At 46.8% G+C, this 15,650-nt stretch overlaps 1 protein-coding gene across 17 annotated transcripts in view; it reads left to right on the top strand.

Annotated features, from left to right (window-relative positions):
• The first annotated feature begins 201 nt into the window (after positions 1-201).
• Positions 202-15,650, top strand: part of SUN1 (Sad1 and UNC84 domain containing 1) — a 43,767-nt gene continuing 28,318 nt past the window's right edge. For 15 of the 17 annotated variants that reach the window (XM_043915499.1, XM_043915498.1, XM_043915496.1 and 12 more), the window contains exons 1-3: positions 202-323; positions 9,359-9,495; positions 13,678-13,774. In XM_043915499.1, the coding sequence (XP_043771434.1) occupies positions 13,698-13,774 (77 nt within the window). In that variant the 5' untranslated portion in view covers positions 202-323; positions 9,359-9,495; positions 13,678-13,697. Of the gene's footprint in view, positions 324-9,358; positions 9,496-10,015; positions 10,166-13,677; positions 13,775-15,650 lie in introns of those variants that run through there. The other 2 variants (XM_043915488.1, XM_043915484.1) reach the window with 2 other exon arrangements.

Here is a 15,650-nt window from a genome sequence, read left to right as displayed (position 1 = left end):
GCCCGAGGTTTCGCTCGGCACGAAAGCCCTACGCGCCTCCTCGGAGCCCTCTCGCCCCGCCCGTCCCCGCGCGCGCCGCCTTGGGGGCCCGCCCACCTCCCCGCCCGCGGCTCGGCCTCCGTTGTCGATTGGGTGGGCCCCTCGGGAGGCCGCCTCTGTATTGGCCGAGGAGCTTCCAGAGGCGCGCCCGCGATTGGTGCGCGTCCGCGTTGCTCCCCGGCGCGGCGCGCGATTGGCTGGCAGGGCACGGTCTCCCGGGCCTGGGCGGTGCAGACAAGGCCTCAGGCGGCAGCGGCGGCGGCGGCGAGCGCGGCGCGAGGCAGGTGAGCTGTGGCGGGGCTCGGGGCTGGAGGGCCGGGCGCGGTGGGCCCGGGGCCCAGGCGCCCCTCCGGGCGGCGGGGGCAGGGGCGGCCGCGGGCCCCGGCGAGGCCGCCAACGGCCGCAGCCTCTCCTCAGCCCCGCGGCCCCCGCGCCCCCTCCTCAGACAGTCGTCCCTGCCCGCGGGACGTGCGCGGCACCGCCGGACCCTGGTCAGACACCCCCCCCCCCGCCAGGCCGCTCTTCCTCAGGCCGCGTCCCCTCTGCTGACCGAGCGCCCCGCGCCTCACCTGGCGCTTATTCAGCGCCCGCCGCCCGCTCCGCGGTCCGCCGCCCCCCGCCCGCCGGGCGCCGCGCCCCTCGCCTGCCTTCGGCTCGCGCGCCCGGCTCGCCGCTCCGGCCCGGGGTCGCGCGTGCCCGCCGATGCAGGCGGGGGCCGAGGTCGGGCCGGCAAGGCCTGGTGCCCGGCACCGCGCCGGGTCCTCAGTGCCCGACCCGTTCCCTCGCCCCGCCCTCGCGGCTCCGAAACGTGAGCCGTCCGGGTGTGTTTTCATCCGTTTCATCGGACACTTTAGAGTTAAGTCTGGAAACGCGGGGTGACTGGGAAGTTCTGGAGAATTTTAATTTTCTCGATTTATTTGCTTTGATAGTTTTCTTCTTTTTTTTTCTTTTTTTTCTCTGTGTGTTTGGAAATGCTACTGTATTTGGGCATTGGACCTCTTGATTTGTCATCTTTATCTCTCCTATTTTCCACCGTTGTCTTCTTGTTTGACTTTCTAGATTTCCTTAATCTCCTAATTCATTTGTTGAGCGTTTTGTTTTGGCCTTCGGATTTTACCATTTCCCAGGGGTTTGTTGATCGTTACTGTTTTTTCCTCTAAAATTTTGTGTCATGTTGTTTCTGAATGCCTTGGCGTCTCATTCTTCGTTCGTGGCCTAAGTTTTGGCTTGCTTGAGTCCTCCTGTCCTGAAACATCGGGGTATCTGAGAGTGGGGCCCTGCCCAGCCCTTGGGGAGCTCTGCACCCGCGCTGGTCCTGTCACTGTTGGCTGAGAGGACGGGTTGGGTTTCCTTGAGCCATACTCAGTGTCGCTGCCCTTGGGTCCTTTGACTGGACTTTCTAGAGGTCCAGAGAAAGGCTTCCCAATCTTCTGCCTCATTTTAAAAGTAGGGTGGAAGACTGTGGCTGTGGGCTTCACAAATTAGCGAGGAAATGCTCTCTTATCCCCCGTTGCAGGAAGGCATTCTATAACTCGACTGCCCCTCGTACTTGCAAGTCTAGAGAGCCCTTGGTTTTATGCTCCAGTCTTTTCTAGGGGGAGGCAGGAAGGGGAACCATGCTGTGTAGCTAACTGCTTTTTTTCCTTTTTTTGAGTTGTAAAAAACACCTCATAAAATTTATGTTTTAACCTGTACAGTGCCTTGGCATTGAGTTTGTTCACAGTGCTCTGCAACCATCACCACTGCCTAGTTGTAGAACTTTTTTATCACTCTAGATGAAAGCCCGGTACCCATTAGGAGTCACTTCCCATTACCCACTGCTCCTGGCCTCTGGCAGCTGCTAAGGTTTTTTCTGTTTCTATGAATGTGTCTGTTCTGGATTTTTTTTTTTTTTTAATACAAATGGATTATTACAGTATGTGACCTTTTATGTTGACTTCTTTCACATAGCAGAATGTTTTTTTTTTTTGTTTTTGTTTTAGCAGAATGTTTTTAAGGTTTATCCATGTTGTAGAGTGTGTCAGAACTTGGATTCCTCTTTGCAACTGAATAATATTCCATTGTACAAATATATCAATTGCTTATCCATTCATCTGTTAGTGGGCATTTGAGTTGTTTCACTTTTTGTCCATTACGAATAATGTTGCTGTGAACATTTGTGTACAAGTTTTTGTTTGAGCACCTGTTTTCATTTTTGGGGTATGTGTCAGTAACTGGGAGTGGAATTGCTGGGTCACATGGTAACTCTATATTTAATTTGTAGAGGAGCCACCAAACTATTTTCCGCAGTAGCTGCACCATTTTACATTCCCATCAACAGTGTGTAAGGGTTCCACTTTCTCTGCATCCTCTCCAACACTTTTTCCATTTTGTATTGTTTTATTATGGCCATCCTAGTACTTGTGAGGTGGTGTGTCAGTTTGATTTTGGTTTGCATTTCCATAGTAACTGATGATGTTGATCATCTTTTTATGTATTTGTTCGCCTTTTATATATCTTCCTTTGGAAAATGTCCATTCTTGTCCATTTTGTAATTGGGTTATTTGCCTTTTTGTTGAGTTGTAAGAGTTCTTTACATCTCCTGAATACTAGACCCTTTCAGATACATGATTTGTGTATACTTTCTTCCATTCTTTGGGTTGTCTCTTCACTCTGTTGATAGTGTCCTTTGATGCACAAAACTTTTAATTTTGATGAAGCCACATTTATTTTCTCCTTTGTTGCTCATGCTTTTGGTGTCTTATCTAAGAGACTTGACAAATCCAAGGTCGTGGAGGTAAATCTCTATGTTTTTAATCTAAGAGTTTTATAGTTTTAGCTCATAAATGAAGGCCTTTAATTCATTTTGAGTCAGTTTTTGTATATGAGGTGAGGTAAGGGTCCAGCTTCACTTGTAGATGTCCAGATGTCCCAGCACCACTTGTTGAAGAGACTGTTCTTTCCCTGTTGACTAGTTTCGGCACCCTCATAGAACGTCAGTTGACCATTAAATGTATGAGTTTATTTCTGGACTGTTAATTCTATCCTGTTAGTTTATATGTCTGCCATTATGACGGGAATACACTGTTTTGAAGTAAGTTTTGGAATTGGAAAGTGTGAGTTTTCCAAATTTGTTCTTTTTCAACATTGTTTTTGGCTGTTTGGGATTCATTGCAATTCATATGAATTTAAGTATAAGCTTTACCATATTTACCAAAAAAGGCCTTTGTGATTTTGAAAGTACATTGAATCTATGCTTACTTAGGGGGGAGTATTGTCTGGTTAACAGCATTGTCTTCCAGCATATGAATGGGGCTCTCTTTCTGTTCATTTATGTCTTTAATTTCTTTCAGCAATATTTTATCATTTTTAGTGTACCAGTCTTATACTTTCTTAAACTTATTCAACTAAGTTTGTTGTTGTTGTTTTTTTTTTTTGGTGCTCCAGGTGAGGAACAAACTCACAACCTCTGGCTAAGTTTGTTATTCTTTTTGTTGCTACTTTAAGAGCAGTTCTTTTCTTAATTTTGCTTTTAGATTGTTTATTGGTAATAAATAGAAATATAACTTATTTTTGTGTCTTGATCTTGTATCGTGCAATTTTAACTTGGCTCAGTTTATTAGTTTTAATAGTTTTTTGTGAATTCTTTAAGATTTTCTATAATGCCATCTGTGAATAGAGGCAGTTTTAGTTTTTGCTTTTTTTTTTTTTTTTCATTTATGTATTTATTAATTTTGGCTGCACCAGGTCTTAGTTGCAGCTTGTGGAATCTAGTTCCCCGACCAGGGCTCAAACCCAGGTCCTCTGCATTGGGAGTTCAGAGTCTTAGCCGCTGGACCACCAGGGAAGTCCTAGTTTTTGCTTTCTAATTTGGATGCCATCTTTTTTTTTTTTTCCTTGCCTAATTGCTCTGGCTAGATCCAGTACAGTCTTGAATAGCAGTGGTAAAAGTGATGTCCTTGTTTTGTTTCTGATTTCAGGGGAAAGTTTTCAGCCTTTCACCATAGAGTGTGGTGTTAGCTGTGAGTTTTAATAAATCCCCTTGTCAGATTGAGGAAGTTCTCTTTTCCTAGTTTGTTCAATGTTTTTGTCACGAAGAACTGTTGGATTTTGACAGATGCTTTTCCTGCACCAGTTGAGATGATCACATGGTTTTGCCTAGTTGCTTCTTAAACAGGCTTTCATTGTTTGATTCGTCCTGTATTTTGATTCCGTTCTACGTCTTTACTTCCAAGTGTTTACAGGTGTCACCATCTTAAGACTTTGGGGGTCCATGATGAAAACTGGGTTATTTCTCAGTGTTCCTCATTGCAAGCTTATGATTCCGCTTTTTCTGGCCTATGTCAGTTTTCATTCATCCATTTGTTTTCTTGTTTCCAAGTTTCTTCGTATTGTTTTTTCTCCTGTTGAGTAATGCCAGGCACTTTTGGTAGCAGTGCTGGCGGGATGAAGCCAGCTTCAGCATTGCAACACCTGTCCGTACCTCTGTATTTCAAGGAGCGGTGAGAACCCAGAGAACTGCAGGGTATTTCATGCGGCCCACGTTGACTCAAGCTGAGTGGTCCTGAACACATCCAAAACTTGAGCACCCACATTGGGGTTCGCAGGGCAGTGGAAACAAAACAGTGATTCCAGTCAAGCACACGTGATGTTGCTGTGAATATTTTGGAGGGTAGTTGTGCTCTGTGGTTCCTGCAGGAGGGTTGCAGTATTATCTTGTTGACTGAAAACACCTGCATTTGCTTCCTCCCTTTCTTCCTAGATTGGGAACTCATTGCTATTTTGGACAGCTTAGCCCACTTGATGTCCAGATAGAAGAGACTAGACCGGCTCCATTTGAAACTTTACTTCCTTTGGGCCAAAATAAATTTAGGATGGACAAAGAAAACGTGTAGACTGCAGTGCTGCTGTCTGTGACTTGCTGTTCATTATACTCAGTGCTGTAACTCGCTGCTCTGTTAAATGGCCTGTGGGGCTCGTTGGTCAGTTTTGCAGTTTGAGCTGTATCTGTAATCCTGTGTGTTAGTTGAGTGCTGTGTTTTTCATTTAGTGGCATAGGGGCACTCGGTGAACCATTATTGACTGAATTTTAGTTTAGGGAGTAAGAACCTTGTGACAGATGGTTTTAGATATTTGTGCAGAGGAAAGCTGCAGGGCCAAGACTTGAGTCGTGTGAGAGTAATTAAGCATAGATCAGTGGTTCCCAGGGTGGCGTGAGGGGTTCCCCAGGGCGCACACAGCTTCAAAACAAGAGTGCTTTGCCTAGTTGCTTTGCTCTTAGTCATTCTGTTTTCTTTGTTTGGTCTTTAATGTTATTGGAAGATGGGAGCCTCATCTAAAACATGGAAAACGTCCGTTTAAAGGTTCCTTTACTTGCTGTTTATGGTACAAACGCTGTTAATACTGGTGAACAGTCACTTTTAGCCCTGTGCTTCACATGCAGGAGGACAGAGCATTAGAAAGGGTGATCCCGAAATGGTGTGGATTAAGTGTTTTCATTTATAGTAGCAGTAAAATCCTATAATTATTGTTTCTGGTTGTTCCCAGTTATAGTTGGAAATGAAGCAGCAGACACCACAGTTCTGATTAGATGAGGAAACACACGATGTGCTTCAGGTTGATTAGGAGAAGGAGTTTGGGGACCAGATGTGTAGAGCCCTTACTGCTCTTTAGGAGTTCATCCAACATGGGGTGGGGGTGCCAAGAGAGGGATGAGGGGAACCAGGAGTATTTTCAGGTTAAAGGCAAAGCAATGTGATAGCGACGACTTCTCCCATTTCTCTAGGCACCTGTGTGATATTCATTGGTTCTACAAGTCAGGGTTAGCTCCTGCCCTCAGAGAGTTCACGGTCTAGTTGGAGAGAAAGACTCATTGATCAACAGATACCACAGTTCTGTTATGTGGTTAAACACCAGGGACCTCTAAAATTGGCACATAAGTTGGATGCTTCCTGGAGGTGGTCTTTCAGCTAGAGCCAGAAGGTGCATAGAAGTTACCTGGGAGCAGTTGGGGTGGCAGGAGACCAAGGGAGTGGGAATCAGGATCAGGAGGGCGTCCCAGACAAGAGAAGGGCACCGGAGTTGTAGGTAAATGGAGCAGAGGGAGAGGGCTGCCTGGGCCCGGCTCTTGCTGAAGCTGTGATGTGGTGGTGGGAGATGGGGCCCCGGACAGGGGTCTCATTCATGGGTGCTGGGAAGCCATGGGATCTGAAGGGAGGGAGATGGTTGAATCTCTCTTTGGATCATTCTGGCAGTTTTCTGGCTTGAGGAGGCAAGACTGGATAGGGGGAAATTAGGGGTGCTTGCTCCCAGGAAGCCAGCGAGAGATGGTCAGGGGGTGGGGGACTGGCCCAAGGGAGGGCGCCGCTGTTCTGGGGGGGTGGTGGTTGCTCCCCTTGAATTCAGTAGGTGACGTGCAGAAGTAGAATCAGATGCCTGCCTCAGGTATACAAAGGAGCAACAGATGGATTAGATGAGTTAAAAATGGCGGGGAGTGCAGAGGTCAGATCTGCGTGGGCAGCAGAATCCATGACAGCCTGTTCCCAGGCTCTGGGTTAGGAAGGCCTTCCAGAGGAGGGCTGAGTGCAGGGGAGGGCTCACCCCTGGGCCTGTCACACACGTTTATTCAGCAACAGACGGGGGCCAGCCCAGGCATGTGCGACCTAAGTCCTGTGCGACGGTGAGAAAGAGACAAGCCTCCCGTGGGATGAGACAGAGGGCTTTCGCCTGTCAGAGTTTCCTCTAGTGTCCCGAGGAGCCTGTGGGGTGTGGGGGCCCCGAACCACCATCCGGCGTTGCTCCGGAAGACCCTCCGTCCCTTGCTGTCACTGAACTCTTACCAGGGGAGGTGCTGGGCGCAGCTCTTCTGACCGCACCGCTGGAAGGAAACTCAGTGCACTCTGGGTCTGAGAACTGTGGGGTCATGTTTTCTGTCTTCTAAAAAGAAAAACCCTTTACAGTAATAGGCAGAAAGTAAGTAATTTGCCTTTGCTGAAACACTGAGGCAGATCTCCCTGTCAGAGGAAACACAGGTTTTATTAAAACCTTCTGGAGCGCGTGTCATTGGGAGATGTAAGCAGGTGATAATGCATCTCCATGTAGAAGGAGTTATTTCCCCGAAAACGCTGCTATTATGTAAACAAAGCTCTCCAGCCTGCCTCTTTTCCTACTTCATCATTTCTGAAAGAAGACACCTCAGATCTTGGCTGGCAGCTGTCAGTACAGAGTTGCTGCTGCTAATACCTGACTCCTGTTGGGTGTTCTCACTCTCGAGCTGGGCAGGCGGGGGGTGGTGACTGGCCAAGTCCTGCCGCAGTGCGAGGGCCAGGCTCCCACCACTGAACCTAACCCTAACCCCAGGTCAGGCCACCTCACACCGCTTCACAGATGAAGACCGGCCTTCTTTTTCTTTTTGAAAATAATAGTTACTGGATTAATTGTTTAAATTATAAGACCAAAACCTACTCCTCATTTTTAAAAACTTTTTATTCTGTCCTGGAGCATAGTTGATGAACAGCGTTGTGTTAATTCCATATGTGCAGCAGAGTGATTCAGTCACACTCACATGTATCTGTTCTGTTTCAGATTCTTGTCCCATTTAGCAGACCTACTCTTTAAAAAAATGTTGAACAGTCCCAGATGGGGTAGTCTCATTCTCTGAAATTTACAATTAAATTTAGTGTAGTATTTTTCTTGAAGTTTTAAAAATATATTCAAGTATATATATAAAACAAATATAATATTCTGTAAAGATCTTTCATGTATTTTTAGGTTATACTCATTTGTTTCTGATTAGCTGTTTTAAATAACGAGGTTATTTTTTAAGTAAGTAAAGTTGCTCAGTCATGTCCGACTCTTTACAAGTATAAATCATAGTTTTCCATAAACTATCAATGTTTTGCTTCCTTAAAATGAAAACAGGTAGGTAATGCCAATTCCTGTTTATTATGTTGTGGAAGTAATTACATTGAATATGATCTTTGGAAAACAATCATTTCTAAGCCAGTTTATATTTATTTCTAATCTGTAGACAAATATAACTAATATTTTTAGTCTCTATGTTATGTAGTTTTAACAGGATTAAGTCTGAGCAAGTGATTATGTTAAAGTAGAGTACTCAGGGCTTCCCAGGCAGTCCAGTGGTTAAGACTCTGCGCTTCTACCTCAGGGCGCGCGAGTTCAGTCCCTGGTCAGGGGACTAAGATCCCACATGCCCTGCAGTGAGGCCAAAAACACCAATAAGATACAGTACTGATTTTTAAGAAATCACTATAGTACTAATTTTTAAAGGGCACCTCTGAATTTCAGATTTAAAATTCTTCTCTACAAGGCATGTAGTAAAGAAATACCAGATGGCACAGGTACACGTTGACAACCAAACCCTGTGTGGTGCAGTGTTGGTGGGAGTGAGGCTGGGCCTCGTGTGCGGGTGCAAGGGCCTGGGGCGGGCAGTGCAGCCTCCGCCGTCAGCTCAGGGCCTTGGACATGGCCTGCGGCAGATGATGTCTGGCCCTGTGCCCAGGGAGGGGAGGGCGCTGTCTGGCGCTGACCCCTTGGACGGCCGCGCTTCCTGAGGGCGAGGTGCGGTGCTCACAGGGGACTCTGGCGAGGGCTGACAAGGCGGTCATGTTGCCCCTGAGGATTTGTGCAGGGAAGCCGTGTCAGCCTGTGTCCGTCAGGCTCACTTCTGGGCTCGGCCCACTTGGTCAGCAGCCCCATCAGTTCATAGAAACCTTGATTTGTGACTTGCTTATCTTTATAAACACAGTGCCTTTGGAGCAAATTCTGATAGCCTTATACATGGTTCAATAAAAAATAATTACCTACTAGATGATGATGCTTGTGGTTTATAATAATGAGAAGAAATGCTGCAGACCATTTTTAAAGTTTGATTTTTTTCTAGTTTTATTTAAGAACTGATAGCATTTCCTAAGAAAATATTTTGTGCTAATTTATTTCAGTGCTGTTAACAGTTTTATTTTCTTTCTTTGGTATTGCCATTTGCTTCAGTCTCTATTTTCAACCATGTGACTTGTAATTTTTAATATTTTTCAGGCATGTCTTCTAGATTGTTACTAGATGAGTACAAATGTTCTAAATAGTAGAGATTCAAATTATATGTCGTGGTAGAACTAAAATCCACTTTTGACCAAAGCATTCAAGAACAAAAACTGAACTTTTTATTTTACTTCTCCCACATGGTGTAAATATTACAGTGTGCCCTGGGCAAGGGGAGAGCTTTAAAGGAGAAGCCAAGTGTCACCGATGAGGCATCTTAACTCATACTTTAAAGCCCCGCTAGGATCTGCGTGTTGGTAACGACACTTACTTCATTTCCTAGGTTTGAGACCAGCGTCTGCAGCCTAGACAGAGGACCTTTTTTTGCCCGTGCGTGCTGGCCTGTGTGCGTGGCCGCCACGACACGATCAGAGGGTGACACCGGAACTTCCTTCTCCACTCACGGCCGCATCTGCTGAGGTGAGCGCTGCACCCCCCGCCACCCCCACCGCCTCCACTCGGGACTGGCAGTTTGAACACTGTTCAAGAGCACTCTTTCCCAGGGAGCACCCCCTCCCTCCCCCCCACGCTAGCCTGCTGGGCCTGGAGGCGCCCTGGTGTGAGCCCGGCTCCGCCGTGCGCCCCGCCATGTCCACATTAGGGGCGCAGAGGACACGTGGCCCGTGAGGAGGTCAGCCCGGTGGTGACACCGTTGGGAGAAGGGTGTGGCCTGAAAGAGACTAGAGAAATGAGGACAGTGAAGCCTGCACAGGACAGCTCCTTATAAACACACGTATTTGCAAAATGTTGACTTGGAATTCTTTTCAGGATTTTCTGATGCTGATGAAAACATTTTCAATTCATTATTTCACTTGCTCTTTCAATACTGCTCAGATTATAAATGCAAATCTGATCTCCCTCAAGTCACAGGCCCTTGCTGCAAGTGGGAACGTTCTAAGGTTACACTCGGGCTTGAAGTAGCAATGGTGTAAAAGGAGCCGGCAGCGGCTCTGGGGACACGCCAGGCCCTGCAGCGGGGAGACCGCTGCTGGGGTCCTGCTGAGCCGAGGCTGGGGCGGCCTTCTGCCTGCGGGCTCTGGGGTGCGGCCATTTGAGCTGCCGCCGGACTTTCTCTTTCACTGAGGCTGGGGTGAGTGACTCTTCAATCTTGGGGATTGTTAACTCAGAAGACAAAGAAAAAAATCCTTCTTTAAAAAACAATTAAAACAGACTTTGTAATTGTATTCCACAAAATAATTAAAGCTTACTTGATGAGTATTTGCCATGTATCAGGCATTGCTTTACATGCATCATTTAATTCTCCTTTGCTTTATTTTACTCTATAATTTTATCTAATGTTCGTGTTTTATGAAAGGAACTAGAGATTAATTTTAAAGTGTTGTGAAGCCACATCATGATGTGTCCAGGGAGGCAGACTGAGGCAGCAGAGTTGGCAGAGGAGAAGCGGGGTGTGGAGAGGAACAGCGCGCCTGCACCCCGAGCCGCGTCCACACTGAGCACAGGGCAGCACGCCTCCCCCTTCGGCGCGCTTCTGAGTCAAGCTTGCTGCAGCCTCTGTACCCACCTGCTGCTTTGGGAGGATCTGCGTGGGGAGGTGGTTTTCTGGGCACTGGAGGCAGTCAAGGCCAGGGCGGCATTTCCCTGAGCCGCAGGTCTGATTAGACAGGGGTGGGTTCTGCAGAAGATGTTACACGTGTGTACTGAACACAAAGTCTGTGGTTACAGGAGTGAAGTCAGCGTGAGTAGGGAAAAGTAAGAGCACTGACCTCAGTCTCCCATTCCTTCCACTCCTGTGGCCGCTGAGCTCCGACCAGCATGGCCAAGACTGCCCTCCACCGTCTCCCGTGTGCCTTTCCTCCAGACCTCGGCTGGTCTTCCTAGAGCTGTGTGTCCACACCAGTGCTGTCTCCACGGTGTTATCCTTGGGCATTTTACGTTTGAAGCTCCCCTCATAAAACATTTAGCCGAAAGCCTTCCACGAGCCTGCCACCAGCTTGTGTCTGTGTTGTCGCCTGTAGGACGTTTACGCGGTCACTTTGCTGTAACCCTATCCTGCTCGTGGTAGGAGACTCGTCTGATGGTCAGTAGCTACACTTGGTTCTTGGATAGAATTTTATTTAAGAGACAAGAAGTCACATTTCTTTTTGAATTGTGGCAGAAGGCCTCCGTTAAGCCTGACAAGGGTGGTATCACTCAGCTTCATCTGTCTTATCGATAGGAAGAACCAGGCTGAGTGGTGTGGTTGTAGCTGGTCCTTTGCTTCTGACAGCTTTGAAAACACTGTTATCCCATTAGAAATTAACCTCTCTTTTAGGTAGATGAAAACGTGAGAACATATTAATGTAACTTTTCTTAAAATAAAAAGGCTGTACTAGGCAGACAACAGGGACCTATTGTATAGCAAAGGGGACTGTATTCAATATTGTGTAGTAACCTATCATGGAAAAGGATAAAAAATACTTTGTATTTGTGTATATGTTTGTATGTATATATAGCTGAATTACTTTGCTATACACCTGAAATCTTGTAAATCTACTATACTTCAAGTAAATGAAGTTAGAAAGTATTATGGATACATTGCAAATAGAATAAAGTAAAAAGGCTGTCAGTTCTTCGAGTGGCCTCCTCTCCAGGCTCTTCTCTTCTCAGTCATGGGCTGGTCCTCACTGCAGCCCTTCTGCGGCCTTGCCTGGAGCTCTGCCGCCACTCACAGAGCTGCCTGAGCGTGAGGAGCTGGCGCAGGCAGCCAGTCAGCTCGTGGCAGAGCTGGGGTCAGAGCCCAGACCCGTCGGAGTTGGCCTTGTTCTCAGCCGGGCGTTCTGATGTCTCTACGTCATCGTCGTGATACTTCAGTGCTGCTTGGCTTTCGGTCACCTGCCACTCAGTCGTTTATAACTTTGCAAACGACTTTGTGTGAACCGATCCAAATACTCAGTTCACTAGGTTGTATTCAATACGAGTTGTAGACACATTGGTCAACATCTTCTGCAGCGGGGCTTCCCTGGTGGCTCTGTGGTGGAATCCACCTGCCAGTGCAGGAAACATGGGTTCGACCCCTGATCCGGGCGCTGAGGAGCAGCCATGTCCATGCACCTCAGCTGCTGGGCCTGGGCACCTGAGACCTTGTGTACCACACGGAGCAAGAGAAGCCACTGCGGTGAGAAGCCTGTGCCGACCGCAGCGAGAGCAGCCGCTGCTCGCTGCAACTGGAGAAAGCCTTGCAGCAGCGAAGACCAGCACAGCCATAAATAAATAAATAATTTTTAAAAAGGTACAGGTTTGGAAATGATGAAATAAAACCGTCATTAAAACAAAAGCAGCAGTGAGAACCGCTTTAACCTGGGGATGGTACTGAGCGGGTGGTAGACAGCCAAGTGAAAGGTCGCTTTGGGAATGAAGCTGGGGCTGGGAGCAGATTCCGTGTTGGGGCTACTCTGGTTGCCTGGTAAGCTCGAGGAGCTCCGGCAGAGCCATTGTTACCCTCTGCTGGGTGCAGCCCCGCCCGCGGAACCTGGGCTCCGCTGCCAGAGGGGGACACAGGGAGGCCCGTGGGCGGGTGCTGAACACAGACGTGGGCTCACCTCAGGTACTGGTCTTGGCAGCAGGAGCTCCAGGTGTCTGTTAATAGAGTGATTGTCCTTGTCTGGCGCATGTGCTGCCTGGGCCCACGAGCCAGGTCCCCAGTCGGGGCGGGGCAGTGTCGAAATTAGTCGGCATGGTGACAGTCCTAACATGTAAACAGTGGTGTTTGTTTTTTAGTGTGTGTGGTGTTTGTTTCTGTGGGAACTTAGTTTTTAAAAGTCTACCTGGATTGTTTCAAAGAATATGGGGTGAATTTTAAGTACTTTTGGCTTAGTTTATAGAAATCAGTCATTTATGCGTGAATTTTTTTTTGTCCAGGTTTATCTTCCTTGGTTTTTGAACAATAGATTAAGATTCATGTTACTCCTATGAGGGTGTGGTGGTGTTTTTTTTTTTTTTTCTCTTTTTTGAAGTGTGTATTTTTAGCCAGAGGAAAATTTGAGTCATTTCAAAGAAATCTGGATGACAACCTTGAAAACAATATGTTCAAAACTTTTAAATTTAAAAATAATCTGTGTTTTTGGGGGGGGAAATAAAAGTGTAGCCAGAGCTTGTAGCTTATCTCTTATTCAGCCTGCAGTCTTCTGATTCTGAGGCACTTGTATAATTAAAAAAACTTGACCTTCGAGGAAAGCATGGGGGTGATCTTCACCGTGGAACAAGAGTCAGTGCTGTTTTACTTAATAACAACGAAAATTTATTCCCAAGGCGTGAGAATGTTTTGACACCTTCAGGAATTTAAAAAATACGCTCTGAAGAGGGTTCTCAGCTACTCTCTCTTTTCTCTTCATTTTCAGTCAATCGGTCTAGGATTTCCCCCTTTGCTTTTGTAGATTTATCATTTTAGGGAACTCAGTCTGACAACTAACTACACTCTGGACTTGGAGCCGTGAGAAAACTTGTCTCCTTTGCTTAAAAGGAGAAAAGCAACCCTGCTTTAACTTCTAACTGGCCCTGTTTGATCAAAGTGTTGACGGCAGCTCTTGAGTCAGTTTGTACAGGGCTCCTCTGTGTGTCCCAGCCTTTAACAGCCTGCGTTGCTTTTCCCACTCTCTGCAGTATGCTTTGAGACCGTGAGCATGGACTTCTCTCGGCTCCACACGTACACTCCTCCCCAGTGTGTGCCCGAGAACACTGGCTACACGTATGCACTCAGGTGAGCTGCACGTGTGCGTTGTCTTGAATGCCGGGGGGTTTTTGGGGGGTTCATAGTACTTGCACCCAGCTGCTTTGTGTTGAAAGTGAAAATGTCTATGAACTTTATGTTATGCTCTGGTTTTACAAAACTGCTAAACTGACATGGAAATTATGAGGGTTTTTTTTGAAAACCAAACGTTTCTGATGACTCAGTGATTCATCACTGCAAATGACTGATTTAGTCTCCACCCAGGGGGCTGTGGTCTTAAGAGCACATCTGTGTGGTCAAGTTGAGGTTTGTGATTTGTGTTGATGGCTGAGCAGTTTAAAGTTAACAGAAGTAACCTGGAAAGTGATTTGCCCTTGAGAGGAGGCACCCTGAGCAGAGTCTTGGTGAAGCCTCGGTTTCTGGAGCACGGCTTCTGGTGGATGCAGTGCTGGGTCTCCTGTTTTTATTTGTATTGTGATTTTGTGCTGCGCCTGGAAGTCTGAGTCTTAGGAGGCATTGACTTGCTCTTTGCCTTTCTAGTTTACCAAGTAGAAGGGACAGTTGAGATGAAACTTAAGTATGGTAAAGTTATGGGCCAATGGCAAAGGGATGATGTTCCTAGGTTGGTGAGGATTTGATTAGCAGACAGAAAAATCTTTGCATCCTGGCAAGATGTTTAGAGCACACAGGAAAGATGCTAGTGTCAGTTTTATCAATGGCTTGTCTTCTAAAAATTAAAAGTGTGATCAAAACTTAAAGAAAATTGGAAGGTATTTTCAGAAACATACTTCGTAGCAGCATTACTCAAACCTGATAGTTAATGATTTGAGTTTTTAGTCACAAGTTTAGATCATGTCATGCTTTTCCATAGTAACATGTACTGTTTTTATGGAAAGTCTGTAGTATTTTAGAACAAAATGAGTGGGCCAACTCAAGTAAAACTCTTCCTTATTCTGTATTTGTGGAGCATAAAAATAATTCTTGGTAATTTATTTTTAGTTTTTATAACCCATTTAATTTTGTTTTTATAGTTATTTATCTGTTTTTATGATCCATTTTAAATACAGTCTTTAAACATCCCTTTATCTGGATCTCTCCCTTGGGAGAGCAGCACTGTTTGTTTCAGTCAGGTCACTCTAGCAGAGCCACGGAGGTGGATGAGGGCTGGAGTGGGAAAGGCAGGTAGGCTGAGGTGTGCTGGTGGGAGGAGGGCAGTCAGCACAGGGTTTCCACCCAGAGGGGTGGGACCAGGTTTGTGCGGGTCTTCAGAATGGGGACGGTGCTCTGCAGAGCCTGGCAGACATTCAGCTGAGACTCTGTGGGGACAGGGCTCGGGCAGTGCTAGGCAGGGTGTGGGGTTTGGGAGGGAACACTGGAGGCCTTGTGGTTGACGGGAGTGAGGGTCAAGGGTGACTTCGCAGCCTGGGAGGGCACCGGAGGAGGGCCTGGGAGAGGACCAGCTCATGGGAGGGTGTGTGAGCCTCAGGCTCGAGAGCTCTGTGGGCGGCAGGCACCGTCTGGCCCTCGGCCAGCCCAGATGGGAACCCCAGTGCCCCGGGGGTCGAGGCCTACATCTCAGGAGAGGAAGTTGGTGGAGGGGTGTTAGTCCACATCTACGTGGTGAATTCTGACTTGAAATAATTACAGTTTTCATTTAAGAAAATTATGTAAAGTAATTTTGGAAGAGTAATAACTATATTTTGTATTAAAATTATGTTGAGCTTAGCATCCTCACTATTCAGTGTGGGTTAGTGCAGACTTTGTCCTGCCTCTACTCCAGCCTCTAAAGTTAGGAACCTTTTCCTTAAGTTATCGGTGATGCCTCAAATAGACACAGCAGCTTGAAGCTGTTTGTGTTGGTTTGATTTAACATGTTTCAGTGTCAGATCTAAAGTGGGCTTCCCTG

This window comes from Cervus elaphus, chromosome 10, assembly GCF_910594005.1.
Source record: "Cervus elaphus chromosome 10, mCerEla1.1, whole genome shotgun sequence".
Classification (NCBI taxonomy): Eukaryota; Metazoa; Chordata; class Mammalia; order Artiodactyla; family Cervidae; genus Cervus; species Cervus elaphus.
The sequence above is the reverse complement of the archived record's forward strand: the minus strand, read 5'-3'. Positions and strand labels throughout refer to the sequence as shown.